Below are 19,165 nucleotides of genomic sequence, written 5' to 3' on the forward strand. Positions count from 1 at the left end.
AATATGATGCACATTCTTCCGAAAGGTCGATTTGTTACAATCTATTACAAGAAATGCATCTTATTAATATTTGAGATAGTTTTCATTGCACGCTTTAAATTAACGGCTCAATACATACTTTTTAGTTTCAACTGAAATCTAATCAATGGGGGCACATTTGAGTGTACACGCAGCTTACAGTGGCGTACTAAATTCACGTAAACACAAAAAGCGCGGGAACTGTCAAAGTAAAACGGGTCGGGTTTGAAATAGTCGAGTGCGTGAGATTCATTTCGGAATTTCAGCTTTTTACTGCAATCGGTTAAAGAAACAACTTACAATCATGTCGCAAATGCTTCTAAATAATGTTCCGAAACGGATTTTGGCGAAAGCAACACTTGTTAACGTTTATATGCCCCCAAAGCACCGACCAAAAGTGCTTGTTTTGTGCACTGATTGCCACTTGTATGAAGTAGAACGCAAAGAAATCGCCTTTTCTTACGATTTGAGTGATTCGGTCTTGAAAGGTTTTGATGATGTGTTTAGTGTTGATAATGGCATGATAACAGTGCCGATTTTATTACAGATGTTGTATTGCCCCGGTACGTGCTCAAGGACAGCTACGGTGAATTGGATTGTTCGATTTCGCAACGATCAGACTCAGAATTGGAAGATGTTCGTTTTGGCAAATATTACACATACAGTGGGTGTAAGAAGCGACTTTTCATCCTAATAAAGGCGTTCGACAAACTGGTTGTTGTCGAAAGGACGGATGAAGGATTTATGGTAAGATTTAGATGTACTCATAAGTTGAAGTTTGAAAAGACATTCTCCCTTTTAAAGTAAAAACTCCTTTTCCTTGTAGGCAGTGATTGTTTATTTGTCCCCGAATACAAAACGACACTATTCCGCTGAAGGTGCAGCAAGTGGCTGTCGAAACACATATACGGTTATAACTAAACAATCGCTGACTATACGGAACTAATTCCATTTAGAGTGTGATTTCAATCAATTTTAGTGCACACCAGCCGATATTAACACGTAATACTATTCTCCCTCTATTATCGCGGAGAGGCATAAAGTTACTCCTCCTGCTAGCAGCACAAATTTTATTCAAAGAGCATGGATCAGATCACATTTTAATTTTCTTGATGAAAACCTACCTTTAGTAAAGGTGAACGTTTTGCTGCTATGTACGTATATGCAATTTCTTCCATTTTTTATGGAAAGTACATCATCATGATCAACGGTGCAGCAAGCGAGATCTGGTCTAGGTCTGCGTAAGTAAGGAACAGTACTAGTAAGGACACCTCGGTTTTGCGCCGAGGTCTACCAATTCGATATCCCTAAAAGTTGTCTGGCCTCCTAACTTACGCCATCGCTCCATCTCAGGCAGGGTCTGTCTCGTTTCCTTTTTCTATCATAGATATGCCTTTATAGACTTTCCGGGCTGGATCATCCTTATCCATAATGATTAGGTGACCCGCCCACCGCAACCTGTTGAGCCGGATTTTATCCACAACCAAACGGTCATGGTATCGCTCATAGATTTCGTCGTTATGAAGGCTACTGAATCGTCTATTCTCATGTAGGGGGCCAAAAATTCTTCGGAGGATTCTTCTCTCGAATGCGGCCAAGAGTTCGCAATTTTTCTTGCTAAGAACACAGGCCTTCGAGGAATACATAAGGACTGGCAAGATCATAGTTTGTACAATAAGAGCTTCGACCCTATGGTGAGATGTTTCGAGCGAAACAGTTTTTGTAAGTTGAAATAGGCTCTGCTGGCCGCCAACAAAAGTGCGCGACTTTCATCGTCATCCTGTTATCGGTTGTTATTTTCAACCATAGATAGGAGGACGGTCTCAAAGTTGTATCTTCATTGTTTTCGTTTGACCAGTGCGATTCGATGTTGTTGGTTCTTTGTTTTTCTACACTGAATATTTACGTTGGCATTTTCAAAAAATCTGTACTACAGCGCAGAGAAATTGGGTATTTGTCAAACATTCAAGATATGCCAAAACAGTGACCTAGAACATAAAGCGTGAAAAGCACGCATGTGGTAGTGTTCAGTTGTCTAAAACTACTCAAAACCTCCCCACAATCCTCGGATTGTGTTATTATTGAGAACCTACGGGATTATGTCAACGGTCGGCTTCGTAAAGGTGTCATTTCGAACAAAAGGTACTTTATGAAACGTTTCCTCGGATAATGATATGTCCAACGTTTGGTCAAATTCATGGCACTGCCCAGTGAAGGATGCATATGATGCTAAAAGTCTCCACTAAAAACAAAAAGTGAATAGTTAGTAATTCATCTAATCACTTTTTGTTTTTAGTGTCATTGTTATAATTTTTAGTGCAGTCCGGATTTCAATAAAATAGAGTTTCTTTGGTTATGCGTCTTCAGTTAGGGTTTTATTTCAACCTTTTTCGTTAATTATTTTTTGGATTGTGTCCAACAGACTGTACAGTTCGTTGTTGTAAAAATACAAAACACACACAACTCTTTTTTCCCCCTTTTTGAGAACTTAGGTACTGCGTACGACAGTGTGCGGATTTCATTTTTGCTTACTGTATGTACACTCGTTGCCAGATAAATGTTATACAGCAGTTTTAAACTATTTAATCGTCATTTTTTTGCTGTTTGTGAGCTTAATTAGGTAATTATTTTTTTCAAAAATTTATTTGCATTAAATTTGTGTAAAATTTATGTTTGTTTTCTTTAATGTTTCACTAAGTCCTTTTTTCGAATTTTGCTTGAATTTGTGCATATTAAGGAACGTTTTATTACAATTTAAAAACTACGTAAATAAAACAGTAAATTTAATAATGAAAGGAACGTAAAAAACATTTCAGTTTGCTTATAAATATAAATCAGTTTGCTTGTAAATATAAATCAACCACTCCCTTCGATACTGCCTTAATTTCATCTGGCATTACTTCATTTAATTTTCTGAAGTAATTGACTGATTAAGTCGGATTTTCTCTGGGAGTTTTTGCGATTTACCCATTTTTTTTAAATAGCACAGCAGTTCTTAACGGGATTTAAGTCTGAACTATTTCCGGGTTAATTTAAAGTCGGAAGCTGCCTTTGTTGTAAATATGCCTTTTCCTAGTGAAGAAGGCAGGTATTGATTTTAATATTAGCGAGTAATTTTCTTGCGATAATGATAATCATCACAAAAACTGCAATGTTACCTTCTTTGCTCTGCGGCATGACCAAATTTGACCAATGGCGAGATTAATCACTCTGCCTATAGATGGCTCCAAATAATTTCTTGTTATGTTTATGTACGTATGTGCATTGATTGACCCTTCAATCGATGCCAAATTACTGGAATCATAATACGAGATCCCCCAAACCATGCAACTTTCGGGGAACTTATTTTTTTGAGAATTCAGGGAACGTGTTTCAGGAAACCACAGTGCTTGGATGCAACTCTCCATTCAACCTTTGGCGAACGTACGGCACTCGGGTTGGTGGAAGTTTATTTTTGGTTTATTCGTATATGTTAATTCCTCCAATCCGTCTGTGTTGAAAATTGATATTATTTTGGAAATTTTAAGCGACCAGTACGCATTTTAGTCGTTAGCGTGGGCTTTTTTCGTGGTCGCCTTGTTTGAAGACCTATTTCTTGTAAGCGTCTAGGTACAATTCTCGAGCTGGTATTTCTTTGGTGATACTGGGAAAGCTCACTGTTTATTTGGTTGGATGTAAGAACTTTCCTTTAAAACACATTCCTCCTGCGCCGTCGTTATTCGGTTTTCTACTTCCAGAAGCTTTCCTTAGAGACTTGCTGTCTTTATATCTGCGCAAAAACCTCAAAGTAGCCACATGACTATATCCTAGTTCCTTCCCATCCGCGGTCAGTGGTACATTCTCTTAACTTCTCAATCGCCAATTCCTGCTCACTAGTTAACTTCTGCATTTTCACTGTTTAACACTCCAGTCACTACTAAAAATCACTTCTCATACATTTTCTTCCAAATTTGATTCAATTTCAATAATGGGCTAAACACACGCATCTTTACAGTAGTGATCTTAAAAATGTTCTGCGAAAAAAAAAGCAAAGCTGCAATGTTCAAGTGGTTTCGAATCTAGGTTGCTAAAGGACTCTATTTTAACATTTATCTGGCCACCACTGTATTTAGGAGAAAATGAAAAATTCTACTTGGAAAAATTTTCAAAATTTGTCCGCATTGTTAACGAGGAACTATTAATCCTTGTAGACATAATGTTTTGCCACATCATTTCTAAGAAGTGCATTTGTTTTAGAACATTATTGTCGAGTTTCTTAACTTTACTTCGAAATGGGGACATATTATTACTTCTAGTGGCGTGGCGTTATTGGAAGCAACGGAAGCATTGCTTACTTTACTTAACTAAATAAAATATGGTAACAGAAAAATAGCATACAGAAGAAATTACTGGAGGAAAATGTGGTGCTCAGAGGTGGCGGTGAGGAAGACGGGGCGGCAACCCTGTCGGCTAAACTAAAACCAAGTGGCCGAGCAGAACCGCCATAGTGGTGGCACCGGGAGACGCTGTACTCATTTTGGCTTGTCGGCCGTGATGCAGTAGGCGAATGCTCCAAAGGCCTAATCAGGGCGATCAGACCCAAGTCTGCACGGGGGCTCATCTGAAGTGGCAATTTGGTCACGAAACCTTACCACGGGTATACTGGTACCATGGGAACCGTCATAGCCTCTGGACTCTCATACTTCGGCTCGATTGTTTGCGGTTGGCCCCCTAGTGGGAGTTTCATGGGGGTTGTGGTTATCCTCAAGCGAGAAGAAACCTTCGGGCCTCGGCGTGGTATTGCGTTTCAACACGGGTGCCGTACTCTTTAGTTCGGTAGAGATTTAGGTATGTCTTGCATCCACCAGTATGGATGCTAAGCCATGCACTTGGTTTAGACTAGTACTGTTGTTGCTTGTCTCAGCGGGGCTCTGATTGTGGTCACAAAATCAATCCGTGTCTTAAGAAGACCTTGGTATTAATTCGTTCAGACAGGTGCTCACGTTAAACCCTCAAGGACTTAACTGTAGGAAAATGTAACACAATACAAACTTCTGTTCCTTAACAGCGGTTTGACAGAACAATACCAGAAAAGCAACAGAAAATGCTCTTTCCGCGATACACATTCTTTGAGAGGCAATTGCATAGAGCCAATGCGATGAATTGCATTCCAGTGGAGGTGTTTTCAGATTTGCCTCCGGAGCAGCGGAATTGGCTGCTGATGAATCGTGTGGTGTATTGTATCCGATAGAAATGAACAATAAGCACCCAATGTGATTTGCACACGATTGTAGAGTAGAGTAATTTTGAACAGTAGAGTTTTTTGCGCGTGATAAATTTGCAAGTGGTTGTGGTTTAAAATTAAAAGTAGTGAGTTTTGAGTTAGTTTTCGAATTGTGTTTTAATGAATCATTGGAGTGCGTTCGTTTGCTATTAAGAAATAATTGTTGATAGGGGTCGTCCAATGCCGGTATTAAATATTAAAATAGAAAAAAGGCTTGTGGTCCCTCTTTTTTCGACCCTGTTGAACCGAACCCTCTCGGCCGAACCAAAACCAAGTGGCCGAGGAGAACTTCCATAGTGGTGGCACCGGGAGACACTGTATCGTATTGGTTTGCGGGCTGTGATGCAGTAGTCGAATGCCCCAAAGGCCTAATTAGGGCGATCACAATCGAATCTACACGGGAACTCTTCTAAAGTGACAATAGGTCAACTAGCCTCTGAATTCACATACTTCAGGAGAATCCCTGTTGTATGTGCGTTCAACTCGGTTGTTGCGTTTGGCTTCCTAGCTTCCTGTTGGTTACGTTCAAGCGTACAGAGATCGTCGGGCCTCGGCGTGGTGTTGCGTTTCAACACGGGTGCCGTACTTCTTAGTTCGGTAGAGATTTAGGTAAGTCTTGCATTCACTAGTATGAATGTTGAGCCATGCATTCGGTATAAACTTGTACCGTTGTAGCTTGTTGTAGCGGGGCTCTGATTGTGGTCACAAAATCAGTCCGTGTCTTAAGAAGACCGTGGGATTAAGTTCCCGCGACAGCTACCTACGTGAAGCACAGGGACGTAACTGTTTAAATTCGGGAATGGTTCGAAAATTGAAGATTTGATACGCTGCACAGTGCGACCCTCACTGGACAAAAACCAAAAATTGATATATATCATTGGTGGTCTAGAACTACACAATTTATTTCAGATATGCATAACGGTAAATTTATGAATGCTTATAAACAAATGAAGAGCGTATGTTTATACATGTATGACTCGCAAGGTAAACATATCAATTATGTAATTGCAATTTTTTGTCAGTTGCGTATTGAAATTTGTTTGAAAAACATCTTTGCGAGTTGTAGTACGTTTAATTCAACGTTTATTTTACTAAAAATATCTGGCAGAAGTAAGTATCGATATTAATGTTTAAATTCAAATATCTTAATTTCGGCACAAAACATCCTGTAGTTTCAATTGATTTGGATACGTCCCTTATTCTAGTTTGTTATTGTACAAAAATTATCTGCAATTAACTGCAACAATAACTTTTATGTGTTTTTTTCAAAGATCGTTTCATCAAAAATTCCGATTTGTTGGAAATTTGGTTTTCCAGCGACAAGAAAAAAAAATTATCGGTCATTCCCTCAAAATTCAAGGATATTCTAAAAATAGCAGACGAGTGAAATTGCTAAAATTTCCAACAATTATTGCTTAGCTTTGGGCAAAAAATGGAAATATTGTTTCCGGTGCAAAAAATATCTTGTTCAACGTCATTCTGAGTAGCTTGATGAATATATTTATGTTTCGGAAGAAGTTTTAAGCCTCAGGCTCAGCGAACCTCAACCAATCTGTAGTCGAGGCAGGCTGGAAGTGCCATTTTCTAAAGCATCATTGAGAACTAAAAGACGCCGTGCTCAGGACTTAGTGTCTTCTAGATGTCCAGAAGAAGTTCTATTTGCCGCGGAAATATTACAAAATTCTCAACAATTTATCTCAATAACTCAACCACATTCAGAAATATCGCAGTCACCTGCTGATGTCCGTGCTTTGTATTTTGACTTAGTGAAAGAAAATATACAATTCGTTCATTTTTGAACTCAGTTCATGAAAACTTCTTCCCTTCTGTAAAGGTCTTAAGACAAATGAAAAGTACGTTTCTACCTCCCATAAATGTGATTGAAACAAGTGGAGAAGTATCTTTGCAGGATTTACTAAAGTTTACAGTTAGTATTCTTAAAATGGTTGACACTCCCGAGTTTATTCATCCTAATTTAAATATTATTTGTAAGTGGGGGTTTGAGGGAAGCTCAGGTCATAGCACGTACAAACAAAAATTTATCAATTCTTTCACAAAGACCGACGAGTTTTTGTTTGTGGTTGCCTTATTACCTCTTAAATTCAAAGACACGAATAATCAAGACCTATGGATAATTGCTCGTCCATCATCGACATTTTTTTGCCGGCCAAAAAACTTATTTACATGAAGGAAAGTGCATTAATAATAAGAGAACATGAAAGTAACATAAACGATAAATTAAAAAACCTTTCTCCGTGTGTAATCAATTTAAGGGGTGAAATTGTACAAACAAACTTTCAACTTCATTTTACAATGGTAGACGGAAGTGTTAGCAAAATTTTATCGAGCACAAACTCTTTATAAAAATGTTATATTTGCGGGGCGACCTCAATGGAGATGAATTTAATTTATCCATTTTGGTTTATCCAGCTTACACTACCGGATAAGACTTTTTGAATGTTTGCTTCATATTTCGTATTCATTCAAGAAGTGACAAGTGCGGGGTGAAGAAAACAAGAGAGTATTTGCAAACGATAAAAAAAACCAAGAGCAATTTAAGTCTCGTTTAGGCGTCATTGTTGATAAGCCAAAGCCGGGATATGGCTCTACAAATGATGGGAATATTGCTAGGAAGTTTTTCAGTAACTCTGAAATTAGCTCCCCAATAACAAACGTTGACATAAATTTAATTCATAAATTTAATATAATTTTAAGAGTTTTATCTGGTGGCAATAAAATAAACACAGTCACATTCAACGTACTGTTGAAGGATACTTGGGAGTTGTATTTGAACCTATATAGTTGGTATTATATGCCAATCAGTGTACATAAAATACTTATTCATGGTTGTGGCATAATACAGTTTTTCGATCTTCCGATAGGCGTACTTTCTGAAGAAGCCTCAGAAGCCAGACATAAAGACATTAGACATAATCGGTTATACCATACGCGCAAAACAAATTGGGAAGATAATAATAAAGATCTGTTGAATATTTTACTCCTCACATCAGATCCTCTTATATTGGGTAAACGTAAGTCAAAGCCAAAAGATATTAACCGCGGCAATGTAAAAGATATCGAAAATTACCTCGAATTCGCCGCTCATGATGGTGAAATCATTGAAATAATAATTTAATTATGTTAATGAATGTTTTATTTGCAGATTTGAACAATTGCGTTATTTTACTCTACATTATTTTATTTACTTTAATGAATTAGTTTTTGTTATTATTTAACTGAGTTATTAATATCATAAAAATTTGAGCTAAGAAAATAAATTTAAGAATTCAATTTTTTGTGATCATAATTATAAATTAAGCCTAAAATAAATGCTTGGAGGTTTTCTATTATATATATTAATAAACAAACAAAATCTTAGTGTTTAACAACTAATTTCGATTTTTGTCCCACGGCCCCACTGATCGGCTGCACTGTGCGCTGTACAGATCATCAATTTAAAGCACAATAAGTTAATAAAAAAAATCGAAATTTGATAAAATTTTTAATAGACGTCTGCCATTTAGCATTTCACGAGGCAGTTTTCCGTGGTCATGTACAAAATATCGACTATTTAAGTCGCGGGAATTATGTTGAGACCTTAGAATTCACTTAGATACAGCTTCCGTATTTTCCGGGTTATCAAATTACATTCAAAGTAATTAATCGCAGCTATTTCCGCTACTCTTCAAAGTGAAATAATTTGTGAAATTCAAGCCGCTGTTTTTGTGGCAGTTATTTGTGATGAAACAACGGATATAATCAACTATTTTAAAATATATTTTTTCTTCTGATGAGATCAAAGAAACATAGGTTACAAAAATATTTCAAAAGATAGAGCAGCAGTCCATTTACATGCGCATGTAGTTGATGTTATGCAGAATTTTGCATCTAGTTGCCAACTTATTTGTCAAGGCTGTGATGGCGCCGCAGTTACGGCCGGTGGAATAACTGGGTTGCAAGTTCGATTTAGAAAAATTTCAGTCGTTCAACAAAACGTACCACTGTTATTAATTCATTTTTGAAACGTAAGATACCAAAAGTTGCCCAAACCCGTTGGAATTTTAACGGAAGAATTATTTCTTCAACCATGATAATATTGAAAGTCTTAAAGATCTGAAAATATTATTGTTCTCCTAATGTTCTCTAAAATATTTCCACAAACTGACATCGGATTTGATATTTCACAATCCAAATAAAGCGATATAAGTATTTGTACTGGAAAAATCAGAGAAATTCAAAATCAATTTCAAACTTTAAAGCAATCTTTTTCTGTCATTTGGACAAAATTTCTTCTTTGTCTGACTCGCAACCACCACGTTGTTTTTAGAAATTATTGATACGCTTAATGAAGAAACTATGTCACATTTTCATCTTTAAACAAATTTCGATTCATTGAGATTCCTAATTCTCCAAAGTTTGAAAACTACAAGTTAAAATTTCCCGACAATTTTTTTTGCAACCTCTCGGAAACATATTCGGAAGTTTTTGATACTCTTTGATTAAAAACAATTCATTTTTTTTTCCGATGAGGACTTGAAAGGCAAAGTTTTTAGGCAAATATTTCAATATTTCCTTCAAAACGATATTCAAAAAATTTTCGTTCAAAGTTTTAAACTTTCGAAGTTCATTTTGACATTACGTGCTACGACTAATTCCGCTGAACGTAGCTTTTCTCATTGAAACGAATTTTAAATTTTTCGCGAAATTCTACGGCTGAAGAAAGCTAGTCTGGTATGAAAAATGTATGTTAAAAACGTATCTTTGACGCGAAAATTTGTGTAACAACAGTATTGACAAATTTCCTGCAAAGATAGAAGAATTGAACTAAAGTACAAATTGTATTTTTTTAAATACGTTGTATTTCTCTAAATACTTTCTAGTTTTCCGAAAGTTTTTTTTGTGTATATAAATGAACAATCTTTTGTTTGTTTGTTGTTAGAGAATTATTAATTCAAGTACTATTCTTTTATGTAAATTTTTTGTTGATTTTGCTATGTAGTGTATATTTATTTCATGTATGTTGTTGCATGCTGTGTTGTTGGATTTTAAATCATTTTAATAGATACCGGTTATCGTACTAAAACTATTTTGTTTATTTATTAACGATTTTATTTTTTTTTCCATGTAAATATACATATAATGCTTCCCTTCATTCTAAACCCACGCCACGCCACTGATTTCTTGCTAACAAATTAAATTTTAATCCATCGAAGAAAATATTTCGTTTTCAGTTGTCTCTTTTTCAAATGATGTTTGTTTAGTTTTGAAAAATATTTCGCACATTTTCTTCCTTATGATGGAAATTTGAGTGCAAGAATAGTCTAAAATAGAGCAGAGACGCTGCACAAACTTTTCACATTAAATTTATTTTATTCAATTTTTAAATTTTGCGCAAAGGGATTTCACTTTTTCTTTCACATTTAATTTATTTGGACCTTCTATTCTAACACTACATTGTCGGATTTTAAATCCCCTTGCGCGAAATTGAAATATTCACATTCGACTGGTCAAATTTGAATGCAAATTTTTCCCTAATTTCGTCATTAATTTTTTTTTGTATTTTAATGTATTACATACATTACTCGAATTCGCCATAGCGATTTGGAGCAAAACTTGCGAAAGATAAGAAACTGACGAATATTTGCTTTTGCCACTTCGAATATATGTAATAATTAAGCCTAATGCCAACGGGAAATGACAAGGACTACAAATGGCGAAAGTAAACATTTGGGACTAAACCTATTTACCTGATGATTTGCCGAAATGTTTACATTGTTTCAGTCATATAATAAATTCTAAATAATGTGAAATTAAAATTGAGGTTTTGAACGCTATTTCTAAAGAAAAGGCCCCAGTGTGCGTCAGTGGAAAGATATTTTCTCATGGAACGTTAGCTTCATGTATGGATCGAAAGTTGTTTAGTAGCTGGTCAATGACCTGTCCCAATATAAGGTGGATATTGTTCCATTGCAAGAAATGCGAAGAACAGGGATTGGTTTCCTGGAGAAGAGCGGTTATACTATATATTACAGCGGCCATCCAGTAACCATGTGTTCGGACTAAGTTTCCTAGTCAGCCAGAAATCAGAATTTGTCATTGATGGCTTAAAAACATAAAAGAAACAAGCCTCATTAACATTCACGCCTCTACAGAGAAGACGGCATAGTCAGAGAAGGACAAAGTAGTGGAACGAACCTTCGTAACCTACCTTATGTATGATGTACTTACAGATTTTAATAGCTAAATAATTACCAATAACAGCGTAAATATTTTGAGCTATTAGTAAATTTTTTTGAGCAGGTACCGGAAAGGGACATCTCTCGAAGATTAGATTTCACATAAGTGTTATACACAAAACCTCAAAGAGGACTGCAGATAAATAGATTCTTTATAAATACGATTTTAATATTTCACGTCAGCATCTGATTTAAGTTTGAACTGCTATAACTTTGGGATTAATTGCCAGATTTCCACGAAATTTACCACCTATATAGGAAATATTGTCCTCTATGCTAGTACAAAATTCGGAAGTCCTAGGATGAATTGAAGGGGGTTTTTTTAGTATATTTATAAAAAGTAGTAATATGCTATTAGTAAGTTTACTTGAGCAGATATCTGAATGGGACATATTTTGAGGCCTAGATTTCATCTAGGCGCACCACCCTGATTTTTTTCGGATTTTTCGGTTGGGTAGTTTCCGAAAATGAGTCCTGTCTCACTTCAAATGCGTACATTTTGACTCCTTACTCACGCACTTTGCAATTTATACCAAAACTAATGTCAGTTTCGAAAAGCAAAAGTCGGGACCTTTCATTTGATACCCTACACAACTATATCCGGTGAAAAAAATTTTTGAGTCCTCCCTTTGCATGTATGGGGAGCCCCCCTTTAAACTCCACCTAAATGTATGCCACTCGCTGTATGCGTGGGATTTCATCTGTCCACCAAATTTCGTTCGGATCCGTTTAGCCGTTTTGGAGGAAAATCTGTGTGACAGACAGACAGACAGACATTGAATCGATTTTAATAAAGTTTTGTTTTACACAAAACCTTAAAAAACGGGGGTGTTGTAATATAGACTTGGATCATTATCCCTTTGGTACGGTGCTCCGGGTTCGAATAAGAATACCAACACAAATGAACACGAACAATCAGGTGAGAGCAGACACTGAAGACACTCCGTAAAATATATAAGAGGGGAATGGATGACACAACAACCGCAGGGATCAGATGTCCTGGAAATAAAACATTGACAAATGATCTTCGTTACCACCTGGAGAACATTATCATTGGTACAGACACAAATACGAGGGCGGTCCGATAAGTACTTAGCCTCTCCGCCCGATGGCGCTACTATCGCAAGAAGTATTTACTGTCGTGTAGAACATTCTCGTAGACGGCTACTGTCAAAATTTTAGTCGAATAGGACTTGTAGTTTTGTTTTTAGCGCGTGTAGAAGCGGGCGTGCGGGCGAATTTTAGAAAAATGGAAAAAGAACAATATCGGTCGGTGATTCGATTCTTGTTTTTGGAAGGGAAATCGCGCAGCGAAATCAAAGAACGCTTGGATGCTGTGTACGGTGACGCTTCTCCTTCGATGGCGACCGTCAAAAATTGGTTTAATGAATTTCAACGTGGTCGCACGTCAGTTTTTGATGAGCACGCCCCGGTGCCCCGAAAACGGCTACTGCGGAGAAGAACGTTACAAAAATCCATGACCTTGTATTGGCAGACCGCCGATTGAAGGTACGCGAGATAGCCTAGACAGTAGGCATCTCAAAAGACCGCGTGGGTCATATCCTGCACGAAATTTTGGGCATGAGAAAGCTGTCGGCGAGATGGCTGCCGCGTTTGCTCACTCCGGACAACAAGCGCAACCGTGAAACCACTTCAGAGCAGTGTTTGACGCTGTTTAAGCGCAATTCGAAGGAGTTTCTTCGTCGTTTCGTGACCGTCGACGAAACATGGATCCACTGGTACACTCCAGAGACCAAGGAACAGTCGAAACAGTGGACTTTACCCGGCAAACGTGCTCCCAAGAAGGCAAAGACTGTGCAATCGGCAGGAAAGGTGATGGCCGCCGTTTACTGGGATTCACAAGGTGTGATCTACATCGACTACCTGGAGAAGGACAAAACGATCACAGGGCTGTACTATGCCGAATTATTGAGCCGATTTGACGCCGAATTGCGGAAAAAAACGGCCGCATTTGGTGAAGAAAAAAGTGCTCTTCCACCACGATAACGCACCGGCTCACACTTCCGCCGTCGCCACGGCCAAATTGGTCGAATTGGGCTACGAACTGCTGCCCCATCCACCGTATTCCCTAGATTTGGCCCCGTGCGACTATTATTTATTTCCTAACTTGAAAAAGTCACTCGCCGGGCAGAAATTTGAGTCGAATGAGGAGGTTATAGCCGCCACGGAAGCCCACTTTGCAGACCTCGAGAAAACGTATTTTTCAGACGGGTTAAAGAAGTTGGAGCATCGCTGGGAGAAGTGTATCGAGTTAAAAGGAGACTATGTCGAGAAATAAATCGCCACTTTTCAAAAATTTTCGTTTTTTTTTTGGTAGGCTAAGTACTTATCGGACCGCCCTCGTATATTTGGCCTTAGTCGCCAAAGAAGAATTTGTTCGACGATAAATGTAAACTAGCAACGAAACGAAAGAATGCTGCATACCAGGCAATGCAGCAATCTAAAAAAAAAACGCGAACAGATCTATCGCGGACTCTATCGAACGGAGATGCAAATATGGAGACGTCCAACTAAATCTGCCTCATACATAAACAAGTCGGGAAACCTGAAGCTGGACGCTTCAGGTATGAATGGTTTTGTGTATTTCTTTTATAAAGACATTTGGCTGCGCATTTGTCCCATTAGTACGTAGCACGTAATATATGCATACATTCATCATCATCATCATCAACGGCGCAACAACCGGTATCCGGTCTAGGCCTGCCTTAATAAGGAATTCCAGACATCCCGGTTTTGCGCCGAGGTCCACCAATTCGATATCCCTAAAAGCCGTCTGGCGTCCTAGCCCACGCCATCGCTCCATCTTAGGCAGGGTCTGCCTCGTCTTCTTTTCCTACCATAGATATTGCCCTTATAGAATAGAAGAATAGAATATCCATTTTTTTAATCATTTATTTATCAATATGTATATGTTAATGAAGCTTTGGGATAGTGCCTAATTCAGATTGATATATTTGTACATTAAACCAGCAGGATTCAATATACGTACTTTATATGTACATACGTATGTATGCTTTTTGGCACGAAGTAAATCGGAAATATGTGTACGATCAATTTATATAGGTGCATATACAATACAGTATTCGATAATAGACAATGTTTGTTTGTTTAGGGTGAGTATAATATCTACATTTGTAATATGTACGCATGAAGGAATATTTTGGGTTTTTAGGCATATACGAATGGTAAAATGTGCGTAGAAAGTTTCTCACATAAGATTAACGCTAAACCTTTATACCCCAACCGTTAGGTTCCGGTATTCCGACTTGTTCTTATTGTACCAATACTTAAGTACTTTAAGTACGAATAAATGTTTTGGTTTTTTCATTGTATCGTCTGATAAGTGTTTAGATGCAGTGTACCAACAATATTTGCAATTACATTACGGGATATACATACAAAAGTAACTAAAGCAAAGGTGAAAATATTTGTTTGCAAAAAGGGGTTACTAGCGGCAAGGTTCTGAACCCCTGATTCGTCCCTTCCCATTCATCCTCTTTGTTGAAAAATAGCTCATCTCAATATGATTCACTGTTTCGTTCACTCAGGCCCACGTTTTGCTCTACTCCGTCGTTGCGATTGTCAACATTGTTTTCTTCATTAGAAGTATATTGAGCTTTTTCAAAATCTTGGCAGGACGGCCTGTTTCCATTGTACATACTTGTTGGAGTCTGTATCCGCCGGTGGACGCTATCCAGATCGGGTTTCGGCCACGACAAAATTCCGAATGCCTAAGCCAGTGAAGGGATAGTGAATACATTCAATGCGTTTATTTTATTCTTCCTCGAGAGATGCGCTTTACACGTCGTAGATATTCGGACAACAGAGCATCTTTCAGATCACCCCTTCCTTGCAGAATTCCTAGGTGTTTGCAGAAGTCTGTCTCGGTCATAGCTTGGATGTGGAGCCCACCAAGCTATGTCTCGCATACGGCTCGTGATGACTTTTACGGATGGCTTGGATTCGACACTTGTCTAATCCAAATTCTCCTCGAACAGTACGGCTGAACATGTCTACTATTCCTAACATATTTTTAAGGTGGTTGCCGATACTATCATACATCTTGATGTCATCTAAGGGCATCATGTGTGTCAGTTCGCACTTAGCAAGCAGGTCATAGTTGACTGCGAAGGCATACTCTTTAGCATCATTCAGTAGCCATGTTCAGTACTATGCAAAACCAAAACCGGTATGATCCCCAAAGTTCATGCCCGGCAAAGTGGCATGGTGAATTTCTCTGTCGGTAATCCACTCAGCATGCTGGGCAGGTAACCATCAAAGTTACCCCAACATTCTTTCGCATTCGTTGCCTAATGCATACGACAGAAAGTTTCTGCTTTAGTGTGTCCAGAATTACGACTACGGGTGTCTTACTGGGGATGGCATAGTTCCTGTAAACCCTCTTCACTTTATTTTTCACTCGTTTGCTGTCATTGCCAAAGCTGATTTGAGTCAACTTAGTAATGTTCTCCTTTAATGAGTAACGCCGACGTTCCAGACGAATTCTCCATGGTGAATCTCTACGGTTACTCCAACTAATAACTCGAAAGCGAATCTTCTGACCGTGCAATCTGTATCCACGGTATACACAATATACATTGTAGTTGCAGTAACGATATATAAACACCCACTCAAGATGCAGTCTCATCATTGATTTGGAATAGAATTCTGGGAGTTGCTGGAGTTTCTAGAGAATTCTATACACGATTTTTAAGATTTTGTTTGCAAAACAAAACCTTATTAAAATCGGTTCAATGTCTGTCTGTCTGTCTGTTACAAGCACTTTTCTCAGAAACGGCTATACCGATTGGCACGAAATTTGGTGAGAAGGTGGGAACTGTGGCATGCAGTGACTGATATCCTCCTACGTTGAGATTTAGGGGGGTCCCCATACATGCAAAAGGAGGGTGTAAGTTTTTTTTCACCAAATATAGTCATGTTGGGTATCAAATGAAAGGTCTCGATTAGTACTTTTCGAAGCCGGTATTAGTTTTGAGATTAGTTGGAAAGGCGGGAAGTGAGAGGGGTGGAAAGTGATGATTTTTTTAACGAACCCATTCTCAGAAAAATCTGAAAAAAATCATGAAGCTGCCTATATATGGTGTCCAGGCCTCAAAATATCCTCTACATCGATATTTGCTAAAAATTAAGTTAATAGTAGTATATTACAATATTTTTGGGGAAATTCAGTAAAACCCCCCTTAAGTTTATCCCAGAGTTATAGTAGAGTTGGTAGTAGCATAGAATATAAAATGAATCATATTATCCCTATTTGATCAAAATCATACTATTACTAACAAAGTTATAGTAGCTCAAAGTTGACTTTACCGTGTAAATTTACTGCAACTTAATATCAATGTCACAGTAAAGTGAGTAGTCAAACATGCTAAATGCATATACATAACGGGCTACGGACAAATGGGATGGTTCTGCACTTAAATATACACACAAGAAGAAAAAAAAAACCTTTCATACTTGAAGCGCCGAGCTTCCGGTTTTCCGACTTTTAATTCGTCCCGAACTTCAGCGCACACCTAACCTCGAGTCGAACACGTTCCTTGATGACGACCGGGATTGTGTCGCTGTGAGTAATGAAGCGGTACTGGTCTACGACCCGTGGCATAGTTACGTGGGGGAATTGCGGAAAACGCTCGACGAATCTCTGGTGAAACAAGGGGCAGTAAGATGTTGTATCTGTCTCGTCGTTATTTCGTAATAGTAGCGGATGATAAAGAGGTTCATTTCTTCAGTCCACTTCATCCGTTGCTTCTGCGAATCTGCTGAACTAATCACCACAGATTGTGGCGAAACAGCTGCTGCAGGCGTAGCCGTGCCCCTGGTCATCGTGGTGTCTAGATGTCGAATCGCCCCACGGTTGCGGTTTCGACGCTGTGCTGTCCATTACGGGAGCCCGACCCAGTCACCAAATCAGATGACTCCCGCCGATTATATGTACCGGACTGCAAATTTCTGCTTCCTCTCATTTTTGAATGTGCATTTTATACCTAACTGGTTGGTGGTGCTAGTTTCTTCAGTGAGTAATCTGCAAGACTGCAAAGTTCCTGCACTTTCCTCACCTACCCCCTGAGACGCTGCGCGTACGTTCCTAACTGGGCTTGGGATGATATTATTTTGTTGAACGAAGTTGCATTGCGTCCTAGAAGAACTATTGTGCCCCTTTACTGGTTATAATGTACCTGTTAACTATAGTGTGTCAAGCAAGCCTACAACCGACAGATATTTTAATATATACTCTACTTCAAAATATTTCACCTTGGCTATTGGTAATAAGTATTCTTTCAGCCTCAACCTATCATACTTTGCACAAGTGTCGGAGAACATGTATGGTGATTTCGTCACACTCCGCACAGAACCTGTGAGCAAGCAGTGTTTGTAGATATCCCTAGCTTCCCCAGATAATAGCTTAGTTGGCAGTGGCGAGTGAGTATTCAAATTATAATCAGGAGGTTTAAACCGTTTTTTGACCGTTTGAGTTCGCATCCTTCCATGAACGGTCACAATAGCAATGTTCTGTCCCCTATAGTTCCTTCGGAGGACGAAGGAGGCACACCTGTCTATATCGTATTAGTTCAAAGTATGTTTTCCTTGGACCAATGATACCGGCGCCCGCTCCCTCTGCTGTGACGGATCCGGTACTGCTACGCTCTCCCAGTTTATTCTGTTACTCCAACGTGTTTCAAACTTCTTATCCGTTGGTATTTGTAATTCGGGGTTAGATCTAGAAAGAATATCAATGTAACTCCCGGCCATTCTGAAGATCATCCTAGCTGTTTTGCTGATTTTAATTCTTTCTGCCCAGCTTACCACCTTATAGGTAATCATTGGCCTTAATATTACAGTATATATGCATATCCAAAGTCTTATTTGCGGAATGCAACCTCATTTTTCCCTACTATGGATCTGCAGAGTAATTTTTGATCTAGTGTAATTCCCAAATATTTGACCTCCGTTTCTCGTTTGGTGACTTTGGCTGGAATGGTACGGAGGCCTGCCCTTCTGCACTGGGTACTAGCAATTATTAGTCCAGTTTGGATTCGGTCACCTAAAGTATCCGCCCATAGGTTAAAACAATGTCAGCGTATCGCCGAACTTGTATTCCAGTATTTGTTAGCTCTCCTAGGAGTTCATCCGCTAGCATACTCCACATAAGTCATATTTACCCATCCAGAAGGAACGGGTGTTTCTCATTCCCTTGCGGATCGGGGCATCTTGAATTTATACAGTGCTGCTTCTTGTATTTCTGGTATCCTGTAATACATCAGTTAACTAATACAGGGCAGTTTTGGTTGACCGTCCTGCCCGGTAAGCGTCTTCACACTGATGTAGCTGATTGTGCATTAGAACGTTAGTCATAATATAGCTGTCTATGGCATTCTCCACCGTTTTGAGTTTTAATGTCGTTAGGCAAATTGGTTTGAAAAAATTAGGGTAAAAAGGTTTCTCTTTATCCGCTTTTGGAATGAAGACTACTTTTGCCAGTCCTTATATCCAGTCCAGTATATTCCTTAGATGACTTCTAGGCCCCTCTGGAAATGAGTCCTGAGAAGCAGATGTTCTCTATCCTCCTCATTATCGGCAAATGTTCAATTTTTCTTTTTCAGACAGT

The 19,165-nt window shown here is 38.5% G+C and overlaps 1 protein-coding gene across 1 annotated transcript in view; it reads left to right on the forward strand.

Annotated features, from left to right (window-relative positions):
- Window positions 1-247: 247 nt before the first annotated feature.
- LOC119648126 overlaps window positions 248-19,165 on the forward strand; it is a 281,099-nt gene continuing 262,181 nt past the window's right edge. The window contains exons 1-2 of the mRNA XM_038049647.1: window positions 248-506; window positions 566-765. Of these exons, the coding sequence (XP_037905575.1) occupies window positions 323-506; window positions 566-765 (384 nt within the window). The 5' untranslated portion in view covers window positions 248-322. The remainder of the gene's footprint in view (window positions 507-565; window positions 766-19,165) is intronic.

This window comes from Hermetia illucens, chromosome 2, assembly GCF_905115235.1.
Source record: "Hermetia illucens chromosome 2, iHerIll2.2.curated.20191125, whole genome shotgun sequence".
NCBI classification, from domain to species: Eukaryota; Metazoa; Arthropoda; class Insecta; order Diptera; family Stratiomyidae; genus Hermetia; species Hermetia illucens.